At 55.8% G+C, this 23,367-nt stretch overlaps 1 protein-coding gene across 2 annotated transcripts in view; it reads right to left on the bottom strand.

Moving 5' to 3' along the window:
* Positions 1-416: 416 nt before the first annotated feature.
* The window catches only part of SPTB (spectrin beta, erythrocytic), a 125,310-nt gene continuing 102,359 nt past the window's right edge, over positions 417-23,367 (bottom strand). For both annotated transcript variants that reach the window (XM_067028321.1, XM_059059047.2), the window contains 14 exons: positions 21,402-21,680; positions 20,687-20,817; positions 19,537-19,741; positions 18,886-19,260; positions 17,046-17,290; positions 15,764-15,902; positions 15,222-15,306; positions 14,244-14,440; positions 13,884-13,933; positions 13,297-13,375; positions 3,442-3,704; positions 1,235-1,408; positions 938-980; positions 417-792 (listed from right to left, as the gene is read on the bottom strand). In XM_067028321.1, the coding sequence (XP_066884422.1) occupies positions 625-792; positions 938-980; positions 1,235-1,408; positions 3,442-3,704; positions 13,297-13,375; positions 13,884-13,933; positions 14,244-14,440; positions 15,222-15,306; positions 15,764-15,902; positions 17,046-17,290; positions 18,886-19,260; positions 19,537-19,741; positions 20,687-20,817; positions 21,402-21,680 (2,433 nt within the window). In that variant the 3' untranslated portion in view covers positions 417-624. The remainder of the gene's footprint in view (positions 793-937; positions 981-1,234; positions 1,409-3,441; positions 3,705-13,296; positions 13,376-13,883; positions 13,934-14,243; positions 14,441-15,221; positions 15,307-15,763; positions 15,903-17,045; positions 17,291-18,885; positions 19,261-19,536; positions 19,742-20,686; positions 20,818-21,401; positions 21,681-23,367) is intronic.

The raw sequence follows: 23,367 nt of genomic DNA, 5'->3' as shown, positions 1-23,367 counted from the left end.
GTCCCCGTCCTGAGGAAGCCCAGTGGGGAGGAGGCCGTCGAGTCCCGCAGTCCCCAGCAGCCCCTGGCCCACAGCTACCTGAAGCCTCCTTCCTCACGCCCCGAAGGGGCAGGTCGGGCATTTCCGGTGTCCTCTTCCCTTTCCCTTTCCCTGGCGGCGACTGAGCAGGAAGGAGGCGACCCCAAGCAAGCCTTGCTTTGGGAGTGGGCAGCGTCGGAGGAACCCCATCAGCCTTCTTCTCCAGCTTATGTTTGAATGGGGGCGACGGGCTGGCGCCCCGCAGCCCGGGAGGGGGGCGGGGATAGGCGGGCGTGGGCCTCGAAAACCGTCTCCTGCCCGCAGCCCCGGAGGCCCCGTCCCTGGAGCCCGCGCTCGCCGTGTGCGGGGCGCCGGGGCTGCGGGCAGAGGGCGCGGAGGCAGGCGTGGGCCGGGCCGGGCCGGGCAGTGGCGCGAAGGCAGCTATTGCAGTGCAGCGGGGCCCGGGGCCCGGCCGGAGGCTCGGAGCAGGCAGGCGGCAGGCAGCGGCGGCCAGGCCGTGGGCGGGAGGAAGATGCGGCCGAGGAGGGCAGCGCTCGTCCCCGCTCGTCCCGACGCACTGGCATCACCCGCAGGGTGCCCGAGACGCTACTTCTTTTTGGGGAAGAAGCTGAATCTCTTCTCCTTGTCTTTCTTGCCGAGGCTGGCGTCGGGGCCGGTGATGGAGGGTAGGGGCAGGCTCTGTGCCTTGACACGGATGCTCTGGGACTCGTTGATGGCGGTGCTCACGCCCCGCAGCCAGGACAGCATCTCCTCCTACAGGGCAGGAGGGTCAGGGTCCCGCAAAGGACGGGGTGCCTCTAGGACAACCCCTTCCGAGGGAGCCTTGAGTTGTCAAGCGGCGTCCCTTCCACCTGCCCCTTTGTTGGTGGGGGTCTGGGCTAGGCAGCCCTGCACTTACCTCATCCTTGCCGTGGAAAAGCCACTCGCTGCCATTGCTCAGCCTAGGAGGACAGAGGGTTTCCTGCGTGGCCACCTCTGGATCTGATCCCCCAGCCCCCTGAGCTTTCCCATGACCAGAACCCTGTCAGGCAGCACAGCACCTTCTGAGAGAGGCAAAAATCAGGACCACCAGCCTCTCTGATTTGAAAAATCCCTCAAGGGGCAACTCAGGCCTGAAGCTGGTCCCAAAGAGTGGGCCCCTGTCCAGCCACTTATGCCAAACCAGGGAAGGGGCAGTGGACAGGCGGGGCCTCACCTCAGCTTGAAGACGTGCTTCTTCTTCTTGTAGCTGGCAGCAATCTCACAGATGGCATGTCTCAGGGCCAGGGGCTCCTCCCCATGGTAGGGCACCCCCAAGGCCAGGTTCTTGGCATCCTTGTAGAAAGTCAGCTCGCTATTCCTAAGCACACAGTACAGGTTGTTCCAGGACCTGTGAGGGTACAGAGAGGCAGGTCACCTACAGTCCTGATACAGCATCTCTATAATCAGTTCCCATAGCTTTACCATTTTTATTAATTATACCAATTTTACCCTGATCAATAGTAATACATTTTACTGTTAAAATAATTGTAAATAAAAATCATCTGCACATAATTCTACTACCAAAAGTTAACTATTGTTAACATTTGATGTATTTCCTTCTAGTCTTTTTTCTATTCACATATATAGCCAAAATTGGATTATACTGTATATTCAATTTTCTGTCCTGCTTTTAATTTTAACACTATATCATGAGTATTTCCCCATCCTCAAATATTTGAATTCTCAAATATTTCTTGAAAATAATTTTGAATAGTTATATGGTATCCTATCACATATATAAATAATCCCTTTATTGATGGATCTTTTAATACTGGAAATTTTATCCATGATTTAAATAGCAATATGATAAACATCCTTGCCTGTAACTCTCATCTTACCTTGAGATATATTTCTAGAAGTAGAATTATTGAGTCTAAGACCAATAGTATAAACAACTTTTCAAAGCATTTCCATAGCCACCAGCATATTTGAGTCTCACTACCGAACTGTAACGTGAACAGAGCAGGGTTTTGTTTTGCTGGTAGTGATATTTTGTTTTGTTGATGATATATGCCCGGTATACTGTACTAGCACTTTTTAAAGAAATGTATTTGTGTAAATCAAGGCTCATCTCAGCTGAAATGTTTGTTGAGAACAGCAGGCTCATGGGTTCATGTGTGGGCTCACCTGAGCTCCTTCCCTGACAAATGGGGAACATGTTGCCCTTTCACAGTGATGAGTACTGAGAAACATTAAGCTTTTCTTCCTCCTCTTCTTCCTTTCCTCCTCCCTCCCTTCTGAGGGCAGAAAAGTGGAGAACTAGCAGGGCCCATAGGGAGGAAGGATTGAAAGGTCAAAGAGAACCGGACCTGTACAAAGCTGGCTGCAGAGCCATTCCACAAAGCCCAGATTTCTGACCCCAGCTCAGAGATCTTTCCTCTGGCCCTCACCACCTTCTCTGAGCTTGTAGCCCAAGTAAGGCAGTTGCAAAGGAGGAGCTGGTCTTGGAGTAAATGGACAAAGGATTTAACCTCTCTGAGACTGTTTCCCCATCTGGAAAATGGAAACCTCAATATCATAGGAGGTTTGAGAAGCTATTATCAGTCCTAATATAATGCCTGGCACACAGTAGGTACTTTATAAATGCTAGTTTCCCTTTCCCTGCAGACTCTCCATATAAGCAATAAACCTCTTCAGGTTGGCTGGGCCCCCAATTTCATTTTTGGAACTTGAATTAACTTTGGCGTGTCCCCCAGGCCGGGCTCTCTCTGTATGCTGCCAGTTGGCCCTGGGAATGTGGCTGGCTTCAACCTCTTGATGCTGTCCTGTTTCTCTGGGACCCTGGACTGCTACCTGAAGGCAGGAGCCTCCAGAGACTTTGGGTCTAGGCATCCCTGGGTAGACCACACCCAAGGACATGACTGTCTCAGGTTCAGGAAACGACACAGCCTCTGAATGAATTCCTCAGGGTCTTATGGTTGCTAGGAGGGACCATAGCAACTCTTTCTCCTCTCCTATTTTATAGCTGGGGAAACTGGGGCCCAGATTGGGTAAAAAGTGGGACTTGGTCAAGGATGTGTTGTTAGTGCCAAGGCCTACCTGTTACCCCGCCCTGGGATAATAACAGCTAGTGTTCACCGAGTTCCTGCTCTGTGCCAGGCATGGCATCTGCACTGAAGAGGCTGGCTGCCCCCGTCATCCCCATTTTACAAGTGAGAGGCTGAGTAACTAGTACAGGGTCATAGGATTTGAACTCAGGACCACAACGGAAGACAGGCTTTTCCCATCATGCCAAGCAGCCCCCGGGCTGTCCCAGAGGATGCCCAGGAGCTCTCAGACTAGAGGCAGAGGGCACCCTCTCCCACAAGCATACCCATGTTGCTCTGTTGAAGTCCCTGGGAGCTGCCCACCCCTCCTACCCCGCGGCCCTCCCCCACACACCTGTTGGACGCCTTCTTGTTGGGCCCCTCCAGGTCGTGCTTGCGGCCCAAGTAGCCCTCCATCTGCACGCTGTGCCCGTGGTCCACCTGGGCCGGCAGCGTTGTAGGCTCATCACCCTCGCTCAGAGGCGTGTCCAGGACCTTAAAGAGGGGCTCTGTGGTGGGCCTCTCATCTGTGCTGGATTTCTCCTCCTGCTCTTCCTTGTGCTGCCCTGGCGGCAGTGGCGGCTGCAGGTCCTGGGCCCACTGCCTCTCTTCTTCCCCCTGCTCAGGGGCATATGGGAGGAGCACACCTTGCTGAGGGTTCAGAGCCGGGGGTGGCTGCTCTCAGCAGAACTGGGAGGTCAGCAGGCCCCACCTGAGTCTGGTTCCTCTCTCCTGGGCCCTTCCTGGCCCACCCTGGCCCTCCCTCAACCTGCTGTGGCTTTCCACCTGGCCTGCTTGCCTAGACTGTGCCCATGTCTCTGGCTCCATTCCCACTCTCCCCCTCTCCAATCTAACATAGGAACAGAAGGTTCTTAGAGTGAGCTGAAGGGGCTCATCCAGGGGGTTTCCGATGCTGCTCGATGCCCGGCTCCGGGGCCCACCCCTGCTTCAGACAGACTCCAGCTCCTACTGAGTCATGCGTGGGCTCTGCCAAGACTTCAAATGAAGAAAGGGTTCTGCTGCTAAGACAGGACAGAAGAACGTTTGTGGTAGGATGTTGTATGGGAACCCTTCTGTTACCTTCCTTCCACTTGTGTCTAAAACCCCAAAGCTAAGGGCACCAGGCCCTAAGCCTCCCCCACCACCTTCTAAAGGGAGACCCAGACCTTGCCGGGTCATGGTGCAGGACCGTGACCTGCTCCCCAGGTCCTGCCCCTGTCGTTTGGTGGGGATTTGTTGGAGTAGGGCAGTGGTTCCTAACCCTGGCTGCCTTTTACAATCACCTCGGGCGCTTTAACAAAGGATGCCGGGACCCATCCTCAAGATGCTGAGTTAACTAGCCTGGAGTGGGGTCAGCACACTGGAATTTCTTAATCAAGCTTTTCATGCCCTCGAATGTGCTGCAGGGGTGGAGAATCACCACCTAAGGAGTCACTGCTCCAGGGTAAGTCCGCGGCTTTTACCTCCCTGCTCCTCCCCGTGGAGGGCGGGATCCTCCCAGCCCCTGCCCAAGCCAAGTGAGGGGCCTCCAGTGGAGCCATGTACTGGTATGTCAGGTGCTCATGAGAAGGGGAAGTAGACCTCTTATTCCCCAGCTGCGTACACCCTTATTCAGAGGCCTTGCTGATCCGCCTCTGTGCCACCGCAGCAGGAGAGAGGGCAGGACAGATTGCGGCAGCAAGGGGCAGCCAGCCTCCGAGTGCAGCGCAAGAATGCCGGCTGGGGCAAGAATGGGTGGGTCTCCTATGTGCCCAGAACCAAGGAAGGCCACCCTAGCTTGAGACATGTGGCCAGAACCCTGTCTCAGAGGCCTGACTGCTGGAGACCTTACGGCACCAGGTGGGAAGGGTCTTGTAGGCCCCCAAGCAGGTGGTATCTGGACACCTGAAGGACCAAGGGCATTGACAGCCCAAGAGGACCAGAGCCAACCCAGGCAGTAAAGAGACACTGCCCCCTTTTCTACTCCCTGTCCCAACTGAAGATGGAGACCCAGGAGAGTGCTGGGGAGGAGCCAGGAAACAGCAGACCCTGTGCTCCCCATTGTGGGTCCTTCAGACCTTGGGGCAAAGGCAAAATAGAGAAATGGAGAATGAGAGGATATTGGCACCATACTGGACATCAGGTTGAAGCTTCAAACGGAAACAGACTGGTTAGACTTTTTAACAGCTAAAAGTGACCAAGGCCTGCCTGAGCTGGCACTAAGGAATGGGAAGCGGAGGCTCAACGGAGATGTCTGAAGGCAGTGACTGGAAGAAAGGTAAAGCTGGTCATGGCTGTATCCCATCAAATTAGGGCTGTTCAATAAAGTTAGGTTGGGGTTCCCTAAGATCTCATTTATAGAAAGGATAATATGGCTGGAAAAGTTTGAAAACACTACCCTAGTCTAACACCTTTAATCTATGAGAAAACCTGTGCTCAGAGAGGTTAAGTGACTTACCAAAGGTCACACAGCTAATAGATACCAGAGGCAATTAAGAGCATGCACTCCAGAATTGGACAGGCCTGAGTTTTTACCACATCTTTAGAGTTCTCATCTTTTTCTGGCTTAGAGTCCCTTGAGAGTTGTGGCTGGGCCATGCCCATCTTTATGCATCTGGCAGTGTTTATATCTTTGAGTGTCAGCAATGAGCCAGAATTGACCACAAGGATCTGAAGGCTGTAAAGCCCTGCCTGCATCCTCCTCCAGCAGGGAGGAAGGGCAGGAGTGGCAGGGTTGGATCTGGGAGCCTGCATTTGGGGTCCTTCTATGGACCCAGTCAGGCCAACCCTCTGACTTGGGCATAACTGTTGGGGAGGTAGTGAAGCCTTTCATCCTCTATCTCTCCAGCTGGCTGTGCTGCTTCTGGTGATGGGCCAGGCCCTCCCCACACCTGCTCTGGGGGGCTCAGGGAAGATGCGTTGCAGATGCTGGGAGGAAAGCCCAGCAGACCCTCACAACCATGTTCACCCCTCTCACCCAGCCTCTCCCCTCCTGGGACTGGTTTTACTAGAGCCCCGTGTGTCCATATTTTCTTCCTATACTTTTCACTTCCGTGCTCCTTCCTTTCGGGGGGGAACTCTCCTCTGAAAACAGAATTTTTCCAGGACTGCCTCCCAATTTAATCTCACCTTTCTTCTGTTTCTTCCCAATGGATGCCTGACCCATGTTCCCTGTCAGGGCCAGTCAGAGGCCATGGCCAGTGTGATCAAAAGTTAAATGGCCAGGTCATGAGTGGGCTTTGGGAAATGGGGGTTTTGCAATGTATGCAAAGATTTCTTCTGTTCTCTTGACTGTTCATGTGGAGAAATTTAAAACACACTCTCTCCCCTCTCCCCTGGAGGCCAAGGCCTGAGGAGAGGGAGTCAAGAATGAGGGTGGGAGGTGGAGGGGTCTGGTGGCAGCTGCTCCCCTCCCAGGCCCAGGGCTGGCAGGGCTTCTCTCCCTCCTGGGTTAGGGGAAGGGACACACAGGAGAAAGATGGGGGCATGGTTTGGGCAAAAGGGCCCTCCTTTTATAGGCCCCTGGGGTAAATAGGCTTTGCACCAGCTTCTAAGAGAGATGGGGGTTGAGGGGGCAGTTCTCCTGCTGCCCCTGGAACCATACCATGCTCTGATAGAGATTCTGCCTTGCCCGACAGGCAGAGAGATCTGGACAGCAGAGCACCAGGAGGGGATGCTGGCTACTCGTTGGCTCTAGGGACAGGTAGGTTCTGCCAAAAGGCCCTGGATAGCTAAGATGATCCAAGACTCCCTTCTATCCTCCGTGATATAAGGCAGAAGGCCAGCTGCTTTAGCCCTTGGGTCATCAGGAAGATGCAGAGATTACACCTACACTGCTGAGGGGTAACCCAGCCTAGAGCAATAGCAATCACTCAGAGGAGCTGGGGGACACTCTGAAAAAAAGAGGATCCAGCTACTTGGAAGAAACTCTGGGCGTCAGGTTGGGGCTGCTGGAGAGTTTAGACCATAAGTGGGTGTTACAGAAGGAGGGAGAATGGCCCAGGGATGGGGCCTGGAATAAGCATGGAGCTTCTGTTCTCTGATTTGAGGGTCTGGGTGACAGGTGGGTGGGTGGGACACGTCTGAGGTAGGTGTGTGCGCTGGCTGCTGGGATCACGATGTCAGAGGAGGGTAGGGGACAGGCAGCATTGGATGCTGGGGGGAACATCAGGGGAGGAAAGGGCACAGATAGGAGAGCCTTTTAGGATCTCACAGGATTGTAGTCAAGCAGGGAGAGGCCTGAGCCCCTGAAGGGAAGGGCATGGCCACATCAGAGTCTTGTAAGCTTGACTTTTTAGGGTCCTGCCTTGTTAGGAAACTGACTTGGCTGGGGGGAAGCAGGCAGATAGATGCCTCTTCCCCAAAGGAGGTTCAAGAAGATGAAGGGAAGAGGGGCAGGATGGGTACATTTCTTACTTGGACTAAAGGTGTTGAAGGTGTACTTCCAGGCCAAGCCAGCAGGTGGCGCGCGCGCGGGGGGGAACAGCACACAGACAACTAACTCCAGCTCCAGGGAGAAAAATAACGAGGGGTGCGACCACGGGGTCTTTGGGAGGTTCTAGAAGATGCTCAGTGAACCCAGACACATCAACAAACAAGGAAACACAAGTGAGCTTCTCTCTAAAGGAAATGCTGATTAATGAGAACGAGGGCAAGAGCATGCACCCCCGAGACTGTGTGACTTTAGCCGTGCAATGGTCTTACCTGCCTACCTCACAGCAAGGACTGAGCCTAGTGTGTGTGTATGTAGAGGGCTTCCAGGGAAGGGCACTCCGGGAAGATTGGTTTGGGAGGGTGTTGGCGATGGATGTTAGAATTCGTATGGAGGTTGTTTCTCTTAAGAGATGAAGGACTGCAGTGAGAAAAAAATGAAGGGAAAAACGAACACAATCACCTGCTAGGTATTCTACCTATATTCTCGTTTTCTATCCTCACACCCTTCTGCGAGGCAAGTATCACTACCCCTATTTTACAGATGAGGGAAACTGAGGGTCAGGGAAAATGAGTAACTTGCCCACAGTCACACAGCTAGTGAGTGGGAGTCTGAGGATGCAAATCTCTCTGGTCCCAAACCCTGTGCTCTTCTTACTAAATCCTGCTGCAGGAGAAGACGGTGGTGGTACTATTGCTCCAGAGAAAAGAGCCTATCCGATGGGGCTCGTGGTCTAAAGGGGAATGAGGCCGGCTTAGGTAAGACACGTGGCTGATTGGCTGAGGCAGTGTGATCGTGTCACGGCCACCTTGGAAAGGGCCAGAAGAGGGGCTTGAGGCCAGACAAGATCTACTGTTGAATACTTTAGGTAACCAAATAGCCCTGTGAGACGGTGGGGTGGGGGAAGCTGGCCACTTCTGCAGCCGAGAACTTTTTCCCTCCCCCACTGTCTGAGGTCTGGGCTCTCATCCTCTGGGTGAGAAGGCTGTGATGGGAAGGTTGTTCAGAAGACAGTTGTTTGCAAGAGAAGAAAAAGAGATGGTTGGTTGAGTTCAGAGCAGCCAAAGAGATGAAGAGATGGGAACTTAGGGTGAACAGAGACGTCATTGCTGAACAGAGGAAAGAGCATGGGAGGAGCTGAGGCTGGAGCAGTGAGGGGTCCTCCAGGTTGGTGGCAGGGGTGGTAAGGGGCTCTCATGAGGAGCGAGACAGGCAGCGGAGGGTATCAGCACTGTGTCCCAGGGGCCAGCTGTCTGTCCGAGATGACCACTGGGAACCAGGGAAGACAACAGGAGGGGACACAGAGCAGAAAGCCACCACGTAAAGTGACGGGGCAAGGAGAGGGGAGTGTGCAGACCTGGTCCACGGCCATCCCGGGGGAGAGAGAACGACTCTTCCTCTGGAGCTGTCTTTGCCATTCCCACCACCAGTGTGGGCTCTTCGGGTCCCTGCCCTGGAGGAGCTGGACGTCTTGGCGACTCTGAGCCAGCCACTCAGAAAGACTCAAAAGAGAAGACACTGACTCTCCCCGATCCAGATCTGACACCCAGCAGTCAAGCTGGCAGCTTCAAGCCTCGTTTCTGAGATGCCTGCCATGTTAACTGAGTCCCATCCTGGGTTCCTCAGTTTCGGGGATGCTCTAAAACACAGATTGGAAGATGAACTTAGGAGTCGCCTTTGAGCAGTGGGGCCAGGAAGGTCATGTCCGACCATAGCACAGAGAGCTGGGTGCACCGAGCGGCGGACAGATGTCCACAAAGAACCTACAGCCAGCTTCTCCACGGAGCCTGGAGTGCCAGGGCGTGGTGCCAGACTGTAGGCAGACACACAGCCCTGCCACGCTGATTCAGGCATCCTGGGGAGAGAGACACGCCCAGGTTCACAGGAAAACTGACGTTCTTTCCAGGCTGGGTCTGCTCATTATGGACAAACACACCATTTGCCTTCACTGTAAAACGCATGAATCAGCAGCTCAGTTCAGCCTCACAGGGGGAGGGGAGGGAGGATGGGGAAAGCGCGCTCAGGCAAGAAGAAACACAGCTGCTGCCTGCACACCCACATCCCTTCCCTCCAAGAACGTCAGAGCCAGGCCTCTGGCTGCTGATTAGAGCCCTAGGCTGCCTGCTGGGGGGAGTTGCCAAGGGAGTGACAGCAACTGGAGCCAGCCTGCCACTGGCTAAAAGGTGACCTGCTGCAACCCAGCGCCTGCTCAGCCCTGGGGCACCATCCCTCACATTCTCAAGTGCCAGTTATTTCCCTGAAGCCACATCAACCGCTAAGACGCTGGAAGGGAGAGGCAAGGGACCTGGAGTCTCGACTCCTGTGCATTCCTAAGGAGATGCCCAGTCCTCTCTCGGGGAGGCCAGCTGCAGGCGGTCTTGGAAGGTCACGGGAAGAGTGACATCTGCGAGCTGCTCTTGGGTAAGAGAGTTTTTCCTGACAACCTGATGAAGGCCTGATAAAGACAGGCACCCAGGCAGCGGCTTTCCAGAGCAGCCTCACCCCAGAATCCCTGCACCACAGAGGAATATAGCCTTGAGGCTTGGAGGCAGACGGGGCACGACTGCCCCAAACAGGGAACCCCGAAGGCAGACTCTTTCTTGTCACAGCCCCTCGCAGCACCAATCCCTCTCGGGGGTATCCCTCTCGTCGTCACAGCAGCCCCATTGGGAGAGTTCCTAGAGCAGGGCCTGCTTCCCACCCGCGGCCAGGAAACAGGCACAGTGCACAGAAGAGGTTCCGCAGCCGTTGGCTGGGGGCCCCTAAGCCTGGGTTGACTCGGATCCTCTGCAATACCATTGCTTCTCCAGGAAATCAACCTCAGCATCTCAGCAATCAGCATGTCATCGCAAATGTTACACTGAGGATTCTGGGGGCACTCAGAGCCTAGAAGATGAGGACTCTTAGCAGGACCCTCAAGCCCTCCCCAGAGCTGCACCCAGGATGGAGGGGGGCACATAAGGTGGAGGGTGGGGGGGCTGAGAGGAAGGGGGACGGCTCAGCCCGCTGCCCGGCCCCAGCCTGGGACCCCAGGACCACCTTCAGGGCACTGGCCTTGGCAGGAGCAGAGGTCCAACCCTGCCTTCCTCTCGTCCCCAGACAAAGGAAACACCCTGGCCCCTTGCCACCTCTTTCTCATCTCCAGCCTCACACCAGCTGGCACCTGACCACAGAACCAGGTATCTCAGAGTTGAGAACGAGACAAAAGTGGGGAAACCAGTCTCTCCCAACCCTCCCTTTATCTAGGTACATTGTTCACATACAGGAATGTTCTGGACTTTCTGTAATCCCACAGACAGAGCTTTATGAGGGCAGGGAGACCCAGGAGGATTAGGGGGTTTGCCTAAAATCATGCACGAAGTCTCTACAATTAAGGACTAGAACCCAATGTCCTGACTTCCACTCCAGGAATGTTGCCATTTGTGAAACCTTGCTTCTTCTGCTTGGTCTCATGCACTCTTACACACTTACCCGTATAATGGATTGGTTTTTGTTTTGTTTTTATTAGAACATGCTCTAATGTGGAAAGGTAAGAGGTGATAGAGGCAATGGATGTGCTTGAAGAAAAGCTGAATGCGTGGAATGGTACTCCAGTCTCTGCGTGTGCATACATGTGTGCGTGCACACACACGGGAAGGGGAGGACCAGGTGGGGCTGGCAGGGTGGCCACCGTGTGCTGTGCAGCAGTCTACACAGGGATTCAGGTGCCTGGTCCACTCCCATGCAGGAAGCCGGCATGCACTAGTGATGGTTTTCACGTGAGGCCACAGCGCACGGATCTATCCTATAGGGCACCGACACCAGACCAGACACAACACGGATCTATCCTATAGGGCACCGACACCAGACCACACATGGGACATCAGGAGAGCCACTGGACCCAGGCCTACCCCAGAGAGAAGGCTCAGCAGACAGCCGCCTTCCTGGGAGAGGCCTGAGGTTTCTGGAAAGGTTTTGAACCCTGCATGTGACCCATTCTCCTCTCTTCTCATATCAAAGACCAATGGGGTATCCCACCCTCCCTCGGAGTCCCATGGATCCTCATGAAAACTCAACAAAGGGCTCGGAAAGGAGAAGCAGCAGGAAATCTGTTTCCATGAGGCCTCAGGCCTGGTGTTCATTTGATTCGCCATCCGGTTTCTTCCTGGTACCGGGCACAGGCCAGTTTCCTCATCTGGTGGGGTGGCCGGCTCTCTGGGAAGGGTCTCAAATGTGGGCTCCCTCCTTCCTTCCAGAGACGCTCAGGTCCAAGCAGGTTATACTCCCCCCAAATCCAGCGACATTCAGGCAGTGGATGGAGGAGGCTCTGATGCACATGTAATTACATTGCACAGACGTACACGACACAGACAATGGATGGATCGCGCAGGTGGTCACAAAAGAACCCATAGACCCGGGCCACCACCACACGCAGACACACAGGGATGCACAGCTGAAGCGCAGGTGGCATGTCCCAGCCCCCGTGTCCACAGTCCATGCCAGCCCCCAGAGGTCTCTCTCCTTCCAGTGGGGGCTGTTCCTGTGAAAAAGTCCACCAGAGACTCCCACATGCGCCGATGGGATCTTCAGAGGGAAGTCCTGGGAGAGACCCTCCAGCGGGAGCCCAGGAGTGCCCTCTGCTGGACATGAAGGGCTGGTGCAGCTCAGGACACCTCTGGCCGGCTGGAGGTGTTAGAGGGAGCTCAGAGTGTGAGAGTTGAGAGAGTGTGTATGTGTGTGTGTGTGTGTGTGTGTCTCAGAAGGGTGGGAAGGGCTGAACTCTATACCTGACAGGGATTCTGCACAGGAAATGCTCAGTGTTGTGCATTTTTCTGGGGTGGCTGGTGTACCAGAAATTTCCACCAAGAACTCCTAAAGGTTCAGGCAAGCTCACCTGGGCACCTGGAGAGGTGGTGGACATGCAGTGGCAAAGCCATGCAAGGCACATGCTGGATTCTTGCTTTCTTCTCAGTCAGCTGCTCCCAGGACATTTCCCCAAAACCTGGATCACAGCCTCCCAGACTTCCTGCATAGACCTCCTGGGTCCTTTTAGCTAAAGGATCTATTCCAGGCCAGGTCCTGAAGCCATCTGCCAGGCCTCTGGCAGCAGGAGTGTTTGCATCCCTCCCTCACCTCCCCCACGCGTCCTCCTTTTCTACAAGTTGGAGGCCTGTGACCCAGAAGCCCTGGGGCTCTCCCTCACTCCTGAAGGGCTCCATCAAGTCTGTTCTTGCCTCAGAGCCAGCTCTATCTCCAACTGACTGACCCACAAGCCTCGGGCCAGGAAAGTGCAAAGGGAGAGGGGGCTCTGCTTAGGAGGAAGGAACCTGCTAGAGGGTGGGTATGCCCACTTCCCTGCCCCAAATGCCATGGCCGGGGCAGGAAGACCAAATGGTCCATTGTGAGTATATTTGTGGGGGGGTGGGGAGTGGTGTAGAGGGTAGAGTTAAGGATGGTTAGAGGGAAAAATGGGTAAAAGGACAGTGTATACAAAGGAATCATTCCTGCCTGTATAGACTGTTCCCCCTGATGTAGATGGTAATGTATTTATATAGTAAAATTTATTAGACCAGATAAAACCAAACTAAGAGAGTCATGTCAGTGGGCTGGCATGTCAGTTTCTTCTTGGTTGAAGGGCGAAGGAATTATTCTAGGAACTCAGAAAAGCTAAGTAAACAAGGAAGACTGATTGAAGGAGTCTGGGGGGTAGGGGCAGTGTGTGCCCACCCTGGCCTCCTGCCCCAGCTGAGCCTAGTCGGGATGAGGGGGCTCTGGCAGCAACGACTCCCAGGAACTAGACAAATGGGACAGGGAACTGACCGGGGATGTTCTCTCGGTGGCTGCTCGGTGGGGACCTCGGGGAGCCTCCCCTGCTGTCTCGCCTTCCTCCTCTTGAGGCCTATGGAAGACACAGTCCCGCTTTAGAAACAAACACCTTTCAGAGGCCAGAGACTACCTCCAAGGCCTGGCTTCCCACCCCGTCCCCAGAGAACACAAGCCAAGTCAGCAGCCTGGCAGACACTTAGCAAGGAGCTGTTCAATCTGCCTCAGCCTGAAAGGTCAGGCAGATGCTTCAGAAATGCCATGGCTCCGTGCAGCACGGCCTCCGGGACACGTGTTCAGCTGGTTCCCAGAGCAGGGGGGCAATGGTGCAGCGGCCACTGCCCTCCGCCCAGTTTCTTCCTGCACGAGGCCTTCAGGCCACCCAGGATTGGAGGGGAACAAAACCTCTTCTCTGTCTTTAAGCTCCAGACACTCTGTATTTCTCTGACTAGCGGCCCAGGTGTGAGAGGTCACATGTGGATTGTCAAGGCATCCGGGGGCGGTTTCTGATTAGAAGGACCCTTCCCTCCCCCTCCTCCACCCCTCTCAGCAGAGGCCTCCAGCCAGGTCCTCCCCGCACTCACCCAGTCTCCTCGTCAGTTCTCTCCGGGGTCTGGTGTTCTTTGAGCTCAAGCTAGGGGAGGCAAAGGCCGCGGGTGGGTGTCAGGTCAGAGCAGCCACAGAGGGGAGCCTGCTCTCAGACAACCTTCCTCCAAAGAGGCTCCCTATACCCGACACACCTGGTGTTCGTTCCTTTGGGAATTTAGCCCCTTCTGTCTTTTGGGTTCAAAAGTCAGTACTTTCTCCCACTCCTGTTTCCTTCCCACTCTCCCGCCTTGCCCGGCCTTTGCACTGTCCGCGGGTCCCCAGTAACCGCCGAAGACTTCTGGACTTGAGGAACCCCCAAGGCGCGGCTGCCCACCGCCCCGAGCCTCCCTGCTCACCGTGGTGGGCTTCTCCAGGGCGGCGAAGCGCTCTGCCCAGCCCGCCGTGGATTTCTCAAAAGCCTCGTGCCTCTTGATGAGCTTTTCCACACTGTCCACCGTGTGGCCAAAGTCCCGGCTGGCCAGGTAGGGCTCCTGGGCGATCAGCCACGCTTCAGCCACCGAGGCGTCCCGAGAGAACTGGCACACTTCCAGCCCTGCCACGGACAACACGGCCCGGGGGTCTGTTAGCACCCAGAGGTCCGACCCTGCCGGGACCCCGGGGCCCCTCACAGAGAGACGCGGAGCTGGCGGGCAGGCCGAGGCCCACACATAGGTGTCCCTGAACCGCGTGGACACCCTGCTCAGTGGTAACCTGCTGCCCGAGGCTGCTCCATCCCCATGCTGGGCCCCTGCCTCATCTCCAACGACGGCGATATTTGAAAAACACATTAATGAGAACAAACTCTAAAACAAAATGGTTTTGACATCGCCCTTTGAGAACGGTCTTCTGCCCTGAGTGTTCCCTTCCCAGCCCCCTGGCTGTCTCACTCACACAGTCGTGCACAAGCAGCCACGGGAGAGTCCAGGTCTTTGTGGCTTGCGGCTCCTACCTGGGGGGTGGAATTTCCCTACCTCTCCTGTTTCCAGCTGCACGCCTCAGATCAAACCTTTGGGATGCGCTAGAGCCTTACCGTGACCCCTGGAGAGGCCACAGCTCTACGGGGACACCGGCCAAGCAGGAGGCGAGGGACAGGTGGGGCTGAGGGTGGACAGGGAGCAGGTACTGGCTGGTCAGAGGCAGGCTTCTAGCAGCGTGTCTGCTGGGTCTTCTCCCCCAAGGCCCTTGGCCCTGAACTTTGCTGATGAGTGCTGCTGTGGAGGCTCTTCTCCAGCAGGGGGGGAAATCCACCATGTTGTGACATCACCCCTCCCTGGCCGCTCCCCCTGCCCCCCCCGCCCCCCCCCCAGGTTCCCTGGCTCCCAGGCTACACTCACACATGTGGAGCTGCTCCTGGCGGGCCTTCCACTTCTCCTTCATCTCCTTCCTCCTGGACACCACCTGCTGCAGTTTCTCCCTGATCTGTGGGGAGGAAGGGAAGACGGCTCAGGCTTTGAGGTGGTGTGTGGAGGGGCCCTGCACAGCCTGCTGGGCTTTGTCACAACGACCTGGCTTCAAGTCGTGGCCCTGCCACTTGCCAGCTGTGCAACCTTGGGTAAATTACTTAACCTCTCTGAGGTTACCACGGGCCTCACCCAGGAAGTGGGTGTCACCAAGACCAAAGCACACACACGTGCGAGGGTTAGGTGGGTTATGAGACCACTCTCCCTACAGAGAAGCAGCCAGTTCCTCGAATAGGTTTGGTGGAGCTATGATCTCCGGGCCTACACACAGCCCCAGTCCTCCCCGGGGTGAAAGAAAGCTAAACCTCCTCAGAGAAACCACGGCCCATGGGTTCCCGCTCAGGAAGCTGTCTGGCCCAGCAGGAGCGGAGGCGAGGACAGGCAGGGCCCGTCTGTGTCCCGCCTTCCCCTCACACCTCATCAGAGGCTTGGTGTTGCCGCTGCAGCAGGGACTCGCCGAGCTCCAGGCAGGCGCTGAAGTTCTTGCTTCGGGTTTCCATCTCCGCCAGAATGCCCTTGTGATACTTCATGAGCAGTTCCACCGAGGAGACGTCCCTGTGGGGGCAGGCGTTTGGTGAAGAAGGAAACTCTGGGTGACTCTGGCCCATCTGACACCAAGTCCCGATCAGAGGGGGACCCCTACCTGCCTGGGTCTCTCCTCTCTCTCTGGACAGCCAGGAAGTCCTCTGCCAGCTGCCCAGCCCCAGCAAGAACACTGATGCCCTAGTGTCCTCCCTTGGTCAGTGGTCAGGACATGGACGGGGGTGCAGTGACCACAAAAAAAAGCCCGGGAATGTTAAATTTGGCAATAAAAAGGAATGAGGTACTGATACATGGATGAACCTTGGAAAGATTGTGGTAAGTGAAAGAAGCCAGTCACAAAGGACCACATATTATATGATTCCACTCATAGGAAGTCTACAACAGGCAAATTTAGAGACAGAAAGCAAGTTAGTGGTTGCCAGAGGAGCGGGGTGTGATGACTGCTAAGGGGTACAGGGTTTCTTTTTGGGATGATGAAAATGTTCTAAACATGCTGTGGTGATGGTTGTACAACTGTGACTATGCAAAACAAACATTGAATGGTACTTTTCTTTTTTTTTTTTTTTTGCGGTACGCGGGCCTCTCACTGTTGTGGCCTCTCCCGTTGCGGAGCACAGGCTCCAGACGCGCAGGCTCAGCGGCCACGGCTCACGGGCCCAGCCGCTCCGCGCCATGTGGGATCTTCCTGGACCGGGGCACGAACCCGTGTCCCCTGCATCGGCAGGCGGACCCTCAACCACTGCGCCACCAGGGAAGCCCGAATGGTACATTTTAAATGGCTGAGGGAAAGGGCCCCCATATGCCCATGCTGGGGGAAGAGCAGGACCACTTCTGGGCCTGCCCAGCTCTGAATGTGTAAACTGCATATGTTCACTGACGGCCATAGCCACTGCCCCCACTGTAGAGTCTGCACGACAGATGTCTTTCTCGCCACTCTCAGGATTCCCTTTACTCTGGAATAGTCAGTTCTCCCAGTGGCAGCTGAGCCACTCGGATTCTCCCTGGACCCAGCCTCAGATGCCCCTTGGGGATTCTTGCGCACCCACAGTCCAGGACGTCCCTCCGGGGTAGACCCTCGGAGCAGCGCCCTGCTCTGCCAGCCTCTGGGACAAAGTGGGCCAGGAGCGGGGGCTGCCTTGAGGATGCTGCCCTCACCTGGGCTTCTCCTGGGTCTCGATTTGCCGGATGATGCTCTCCATCCAGGAGAGGAGGTCTCGGACCATGCTGAAGAAGCGGAATTTGTCCGCTGTGTCCACCAGCTGGGTGCGGCGCCCCGCGCAGGCATCGAGCAGCGCCTGCCATGCAGCAGACACCTCCTGCTCCTTGTTCTGGATGGTGTCTGCCTTCTCTCCAGCGTACGCTGTCTGCAGGCGGGTGGCCACGTCCTGGAACTGCTGTACCTGTGATGGGGCAAAACTGAACATTATTTTCCAGGCAGACACGACTTGGGCCTAGGATGGGCAAGGGTGTCTGCCTCCCCCCAGTCTCCCTCCCGAGGACAGTGCTGGAAGCAGGATCCACCCACTGGGTGCTGGAGAGAAGGCTCCTTGCTTTGGCACCTCTGCTGACCCAAAGCATCCCTGGGGTTCTGATGAGGATTTGGGAGTGAGAGGGGCTCTGTGCCCTTTGATGTATGATTATGAGAGTAATTATGTACCAGGCACTGCTCTAAACACTTTTTGTTACTCTCCTCATCTTTACAACACCATCAAAGAGGTACTATTATTATCCCTGTTTTTTTTTTTTTTTTTTTTTTTTTTTGCGGTATGCGGGCCTCTCACTGTTGTGGCCTCTCCCGTTGCGGAGCACAGGCTCCGGACGCGCAGGCCCAGCGGCCATGGCTCACGGGCTTAGTTGCTCCGTGGCATGTGGGATCTTCCCGGACCAGCGCACGAACCCGCGTCTCCTGCATCGGCAGGCGGATTCTCAACCACTGCGCCACCAGGGAAGCCCCTATCCCTGTTTTTGAGATGAGGAAACTGAGGCACAGGGAGGCTAAGTGACTGGCCCGAGGTCACTCACACTCAGGGAGGGTGCAGCTGGATTGGAGGCGTGCTCTCAACTCCCTGTTCCTAACCATTCTGCTTGGTGCCATCCTCTGTTTGAGGCCGGCCCCAGGGCAGTGAAGCCTCATTCCTGAGACCTCGTTGGGGCTGTACCTGCCACAGGCGCTCCAGTACCCCCAAAGCACCTCCAGCTGGAGGACAAATCTTTAGGCTGTCCCCTTCTTGGTGAACCAGGGGCCCAACCTACTTTGGTGTTCTTTCCCGAAACCCTGCTGGGTCGGTGCAGGCCTGCACAGCTGGCCCCTCTCCCTGCCCCACTGGAAGCCTGGTGAGTCCCCACAGCTGAGCCCCTCGCCCTCACCCTTTCCATCATGCTGAACTCTGCAGAACTCTAGGGGCCTGTGGAGGTACCTCAGGGGGCACCCCACAATGAGAGGAGGGAGTCTAGGCTGGTCTTGGGCCCCCCTCCAGCTCCCATGGGGAAAGGCTGAACAGCTCAGTGGCTAAGGGTGTGGAGTCTATAGCCAGACTGCCAGGATCTGAATTCTGGCTCCACTGCTTAGCTGCATGTTTCTTAGTTACCCTTCTGTGCCTTGCTTTCCTCATCTAGAAAAGGCAGATAACATTATTCCCTTCCTCGGAGGGAGGCTGAGGATTCAGTGACCACGTATATTGCTTACAACAGTACCTGGTACTAGAAAAGTGCTACATGTATGTTCACTAATGATACTGTAATACTTTGACAAGCAGAGAAATTGCATTTGAAGGTATTTTTGCATCGGGTTTTGGGAAAGGTTCAGTTTAAAGAACTAGTTCTGAAGCTAAAGAACACCTGAAAGCCTCTGCTTCCTGCCCGGAGCTGTTGCTTCTCTAAGGAGATGGCTGTTTGAGAAGTCTCCCCTCTAGAAGCCAGGAGAGGACCTGACACTGCGCCCCAGGGAAGCTAGTCATGGGGAAGGCGTGGAGGGACAGCCAGGGATGAGAGGCACCTGCACACCCAGCAGGTGGAGCTCCCGCTCGAAGGCTGTGTGCACGCGGTGGAAGGACTCGGCGGTGCTGGCGTCCAGCCCCACATCCTCAGGCAGCTCGCGGTGCTTCTCATCAATGAGGCCCAGGATCTCGGCGCCAGTGTAGAAGTAGCGCTGCAGGTCATAGGAGGCGGCCAGCAGCTGCATGCGCGTGTCAATGAGCTCCAGCAGGTCCGCCCACATCTCGTTCAGCCCGTCCTTCCACTCGGCGATGGTGGCCGCCTCTGCGTGGCCCACGTCGATGAGCCGCTCAATGATGGCATTCACGTTGTCCACCCGCTCCTGCCCGATCGCCCCGGTCTCCCGGGCAAAGTCCCGGAACTTGTCCCGGAGCAGCTGGACGGGGGTAGACAGAAAAGCGGTTACCGGTTATCAGGGCTCAGGGGTGCGGTGGTGTCATCACACTAGCTGCCGACTCTCCTCGCAGCGGCACCTGCCACTGCCTGGAGCTGGGCTCTCACGTCTTCCCCGGGGCACCTGAGCTCACACCGGGGGAGGCCGCATCTCTGCGGCACTTTGCACCTGGCGGGTGTGTGTATGTGTCCGGAACGACAGCTCCTAGGTCTACTGCATCAGAGGGAGACAAAGCAAGCGGTGGCCTTGGGTACTCACAGTCACGTGGTCAAAGTCTTGCCCCATTTCTGGGGAGGAGGCCACCAGCTCCTTCTCCGTGATCCACTGCTCCAGGTCTTCCACCTCCCTCTTCAGCTGGAACAGGTGGTACATGTTCTCCAGCTTCCGCCTGCGCTCCTCTGCCATGTCCTTCAGCCCGGCGTACTGCTTGTCCACCTGCCCCTGAAGTCTGATGATCTGTTCCCTGGAATTCAAAACAAGAAAGCCCTCAGAGACAGCAACCGAGAACCCAGAGCAGCCAGATCAGAGGAGCCAGCCTCCTCCTCCCCAGGCCCGAGGCAGGGACGAGTGGCGGAGCACAGCTTCAGAGAAAACGGCGGAGTGACTTTTCACGGGCAAGAGCTGGGGAGAGAAGGAACCATCCCTTAGACCATGATGCTTCAGGGGGTAGTGAAATGTGTTCCCCTAGAGGGGGTGCCTCCCACCCCTGCCCCTGACTCTGGGAAGCTCAGAGAGACAAGTGCAAATGGAGAACTCCTCCGCTATTCTTCCAGGGAGGCTGAGGCGTTGGGCTGTCTGAGCCTGGCTCCACCAGCAGCAGACCCTGCTCAGCTCTTCCGGGAGGGACATGCCTTACCAGGGGCCCGATCTCTGGGGCTCCTTGGGAGATGCTGAGGCAGCTGCTGTGGGTGCCCTGAAGGTGACTTGAGGACAGGGCCACGACTGAGGGTGGCCTGAGGTGTCTGGCCCAGTGGGCTCCCATTTATGCAAAACCCACACAACTGAACAGTTCAGATGGGTATCTAATGATTTCGCTGAGACACTGTGAGATCCTGAGGTACCTTCTGGACCACAAAAAGAAGAGCAAATTTAGGCTATTGCTGAAAGATGCTGAAGACTAACTCTTGAAAAGACTGGAGCTCTCTGTTCACCAAGAGGGTAGTTTTGCTGTTCCATTTCCTAATCTCTTTGCAAACCAGGCCTCAGTCAGCCCTGTGTGAAGTTACACAAAACCACAACATAAAAGGGAATTGGGCCAATCAGCAGGCCAGAAGGCAGTTTTCTCAAACCCACAGTTTTTGGGAAAACTGTTCCTGTTTTCCGCCTTGGACCTGAAGGGATCCTGGTTGGTGGGGGCCCTGGCCTGATGCCTGGGATCTGGCCAAGTTGTCCCAGGAGGCACACGCACCCCTCGGGGTGGCCTGCAGACAGCAGGCTCTGGGCCCGGCCGGCCAGCTGCTTGATGTTCCTCCCGTACTCCTCTACTGTGCGTTGCTGCCGCAAGTGCCGCTTCAACATCACGATGGCGCCCTCTTCATCCTAGGAGGCAGCGGACTGTCAGGGCACGAGCTCACCTGGCCCAGGTTACAGCCCAGCTCCTGGAGGTGCCCGAGATGGGGGAGGGCCAGGCTCGCGGGACACCCATAGAACTGCGTATGGTCCCCTCCCCTCCCCTCTCCTCCCGTTGCCCGGCAACACCCACACCCTACCTTCCATTCGTTGTCCTCAATTATCATCTGACATCCACCCTTCCCAGCGCAGATCCAACCTCTGTCCCCATGGAAACTTCCTGTATCACCCCAGCTTTTAGAGACCCCCCCTCACCTCACCTCTCACCCCCTCCCACAGCAGTTCGTCTGCACAGAATCCATGGCACAAAAAAGGTGAAGAACCCTTGGGTTAGAGCAAATCTAACTGGCAAACAGGGCACCCGGCTGCAGTACGTGCACTGTATGTTCTTGAGAGGAGGGGCGTCCCGAGAAGGAGGGTACCTCGTACACCCTCTCCCTGCCCTCACTCCTCACACACCTGGCCTTACAGGTTCCCCACTGACTGCCCACCTCCACCCAGCTCTTCCTCTGGGCTGGTCTTGATGCCCAGCCTGGCACCCTGCCCGAGCCGACCTGGGGGGTCTCGTCGGAGAAGACGTAGAACTCCTGCTCACTGATCCAGGCCTCGGCCTCGCCCGCGTCCAGGTAGTACTGCTGTGCCTCGCTAGCGTCCCGCAGGCGCTGCAGCCGCCCGGCCGCCGTCTCCCGCAGTGTGTCCCACGAGCTCTGCAGATGCCCCAGGCGCTCCTCCACGTCCCGGCAGTCGATCTCGGCCGCGGCCACCAGCTGCTGCCCTCTGTGCAGCACTTCCTCCACCCGTGGCGTGTGGCCCAGGATCTCGTTCTGCAGCGTCTGCGACCAGAGGGGAAGGGCTCAGGGGTTGGTCTTCCCACTGTGCAGGGCAGGCCAGGGTCATGCCCTGGCACCTCTTGCCCTGAACCCCTTGGGGAAGCTTGAGCGGAGCAGATGTGGCCATAAAGACTGCTAGTGACCAGGTGCCCAGCACGGTGCTGGGCCTGCCACCTCATTCTCCTCTGGCCCCCACCACGGCCTTCTGAGGTAAGCACTGGACACCAGCGCACAGCAGTTAGGTGACGGGGCAGCAAGTGACAGAGTGGGTTTTTTTTGTGTGTGTGTGGTACGCGGGCCTCTCACTGTTGTGGCCTCTCCCGTTGCGGGGCACAGGCTCCGGACGCGCAGACTCAGAGGCCATGGCTCACGGGCCCAGCTGCTCCGTGGCATGTGGGATCTTCCCGGACCGGGGCACGAACCCATGTCACCTGCATCGGCAGGCGGATTCTCAACCACTGCGCCACCAGGGAAGCCCCAGAGTGGGGTTTGAACGCGGCTCTCTCGGAGCCCTGAGCCTGTGCTCTTGAGGGCTCCCTAAACCTCCTGTTCCAGCAGAGCTTGATTTCTTAGCTGTACATGGTGGAGGAGAGGAAAATGATTCTTAAATGGCCTTCTGAGATCTGATTTTAGCCACGTTTTTACTCTGTATAAAACAATAGTTGACAGTTGCTCCTTGTTCAGAGTTTAGGATTTCGTTTTATTTTCCCCTGTTTCTATTTCTCAAGTCATTTGTGAGCTTTGTATTATTTCCTTCTTGAGCCTTTGGTCACCAAGATGGCATTTTCTTCCCACTCTGGTGATGGGTCACCTTTATCTTCAGGGGGCCGTGACATGTCCTCACTCGCTCTCTGGGTCCTAGAGGCCCCAGCCTGGTTGCTCCTTGCATGTGGGCTTTTGGCTTCTTACCCCCCATCTCCTCCCTTTTTACAATTTCCCATGGCCTTGAAAACTGTCTAGAGGGCGGGGGGTTAGAGCAGTACACACAGGCTGTGCTATGACTGTCAGCGTTGAAAACACATAGAAGTAGCAATACCCACAAGTCACCTAACTTGCTGAAATGCATCTTTACACTTGACGCTCAGAATCTCGATTCTGTCAATTTCCCATGGTCTCTGCAGTTGTACTCAAACAACCCGTGATTTCAGCTCCGCTTTGTCTCTTTACTTTCCCCGAGATCTTATATCCTAAAAAGGTATTACTTTCTCTCCTTTTAAGCAATTCCATTCTAGGTTCCTGTGCAGTATGCTTACTTAGGACATCTTCTTCCCCGACTTCATTCATTCAACCCATAGTTATTATGTCTGAGGTATCAGGCCCTGTTCTAGGTTCTAGGGACGATATGGGAACAAGATAAACAAAACCCCTGCCCTCATAAAGCTTACACTCTAGAAGAGGAAATGAGAAGCATGTAAGTAAATGAATGAATGTATATAACAGGTCCTACGAGGAACAGACACCACGGAGATGAGGATTGTCTTCCAAGGCGTGGTGGTGGCCACTTTAACTGCAGGAGTCAGGAAAGGTTTTCTGTGCAGATGACATCTGAGTAAGACACGAATGATGAGGAGAGGGCAACCCCACAAAGATCTGGGGGATGAGTGTTGCTGGCAGGAGGGAAGAGAGAGTGCCAAGAAAGTTCCTGGGGTGAAAGCAAGCCTGGACGGTCCAAAGGGCCAGGCAAGCTAGA

This window comes from Kogia breviceps, chromosome 3 (genome assembly GCF_026419965.1).
Source record: "Kogia breviceps isolate mKogBre1 chromosome 3, mKogBre1 haplotype 1, whole genome shotgun sequence".
Lineage (NCBI taxonomy): Eukaryota > Metazoa > Chordata > Mammalia > Artiodactyla > Physeteridae > Kogia > Kogia breviceps.
This window is presented reverse-complemented; position numbering and strand designations above follow the sequence as displayed.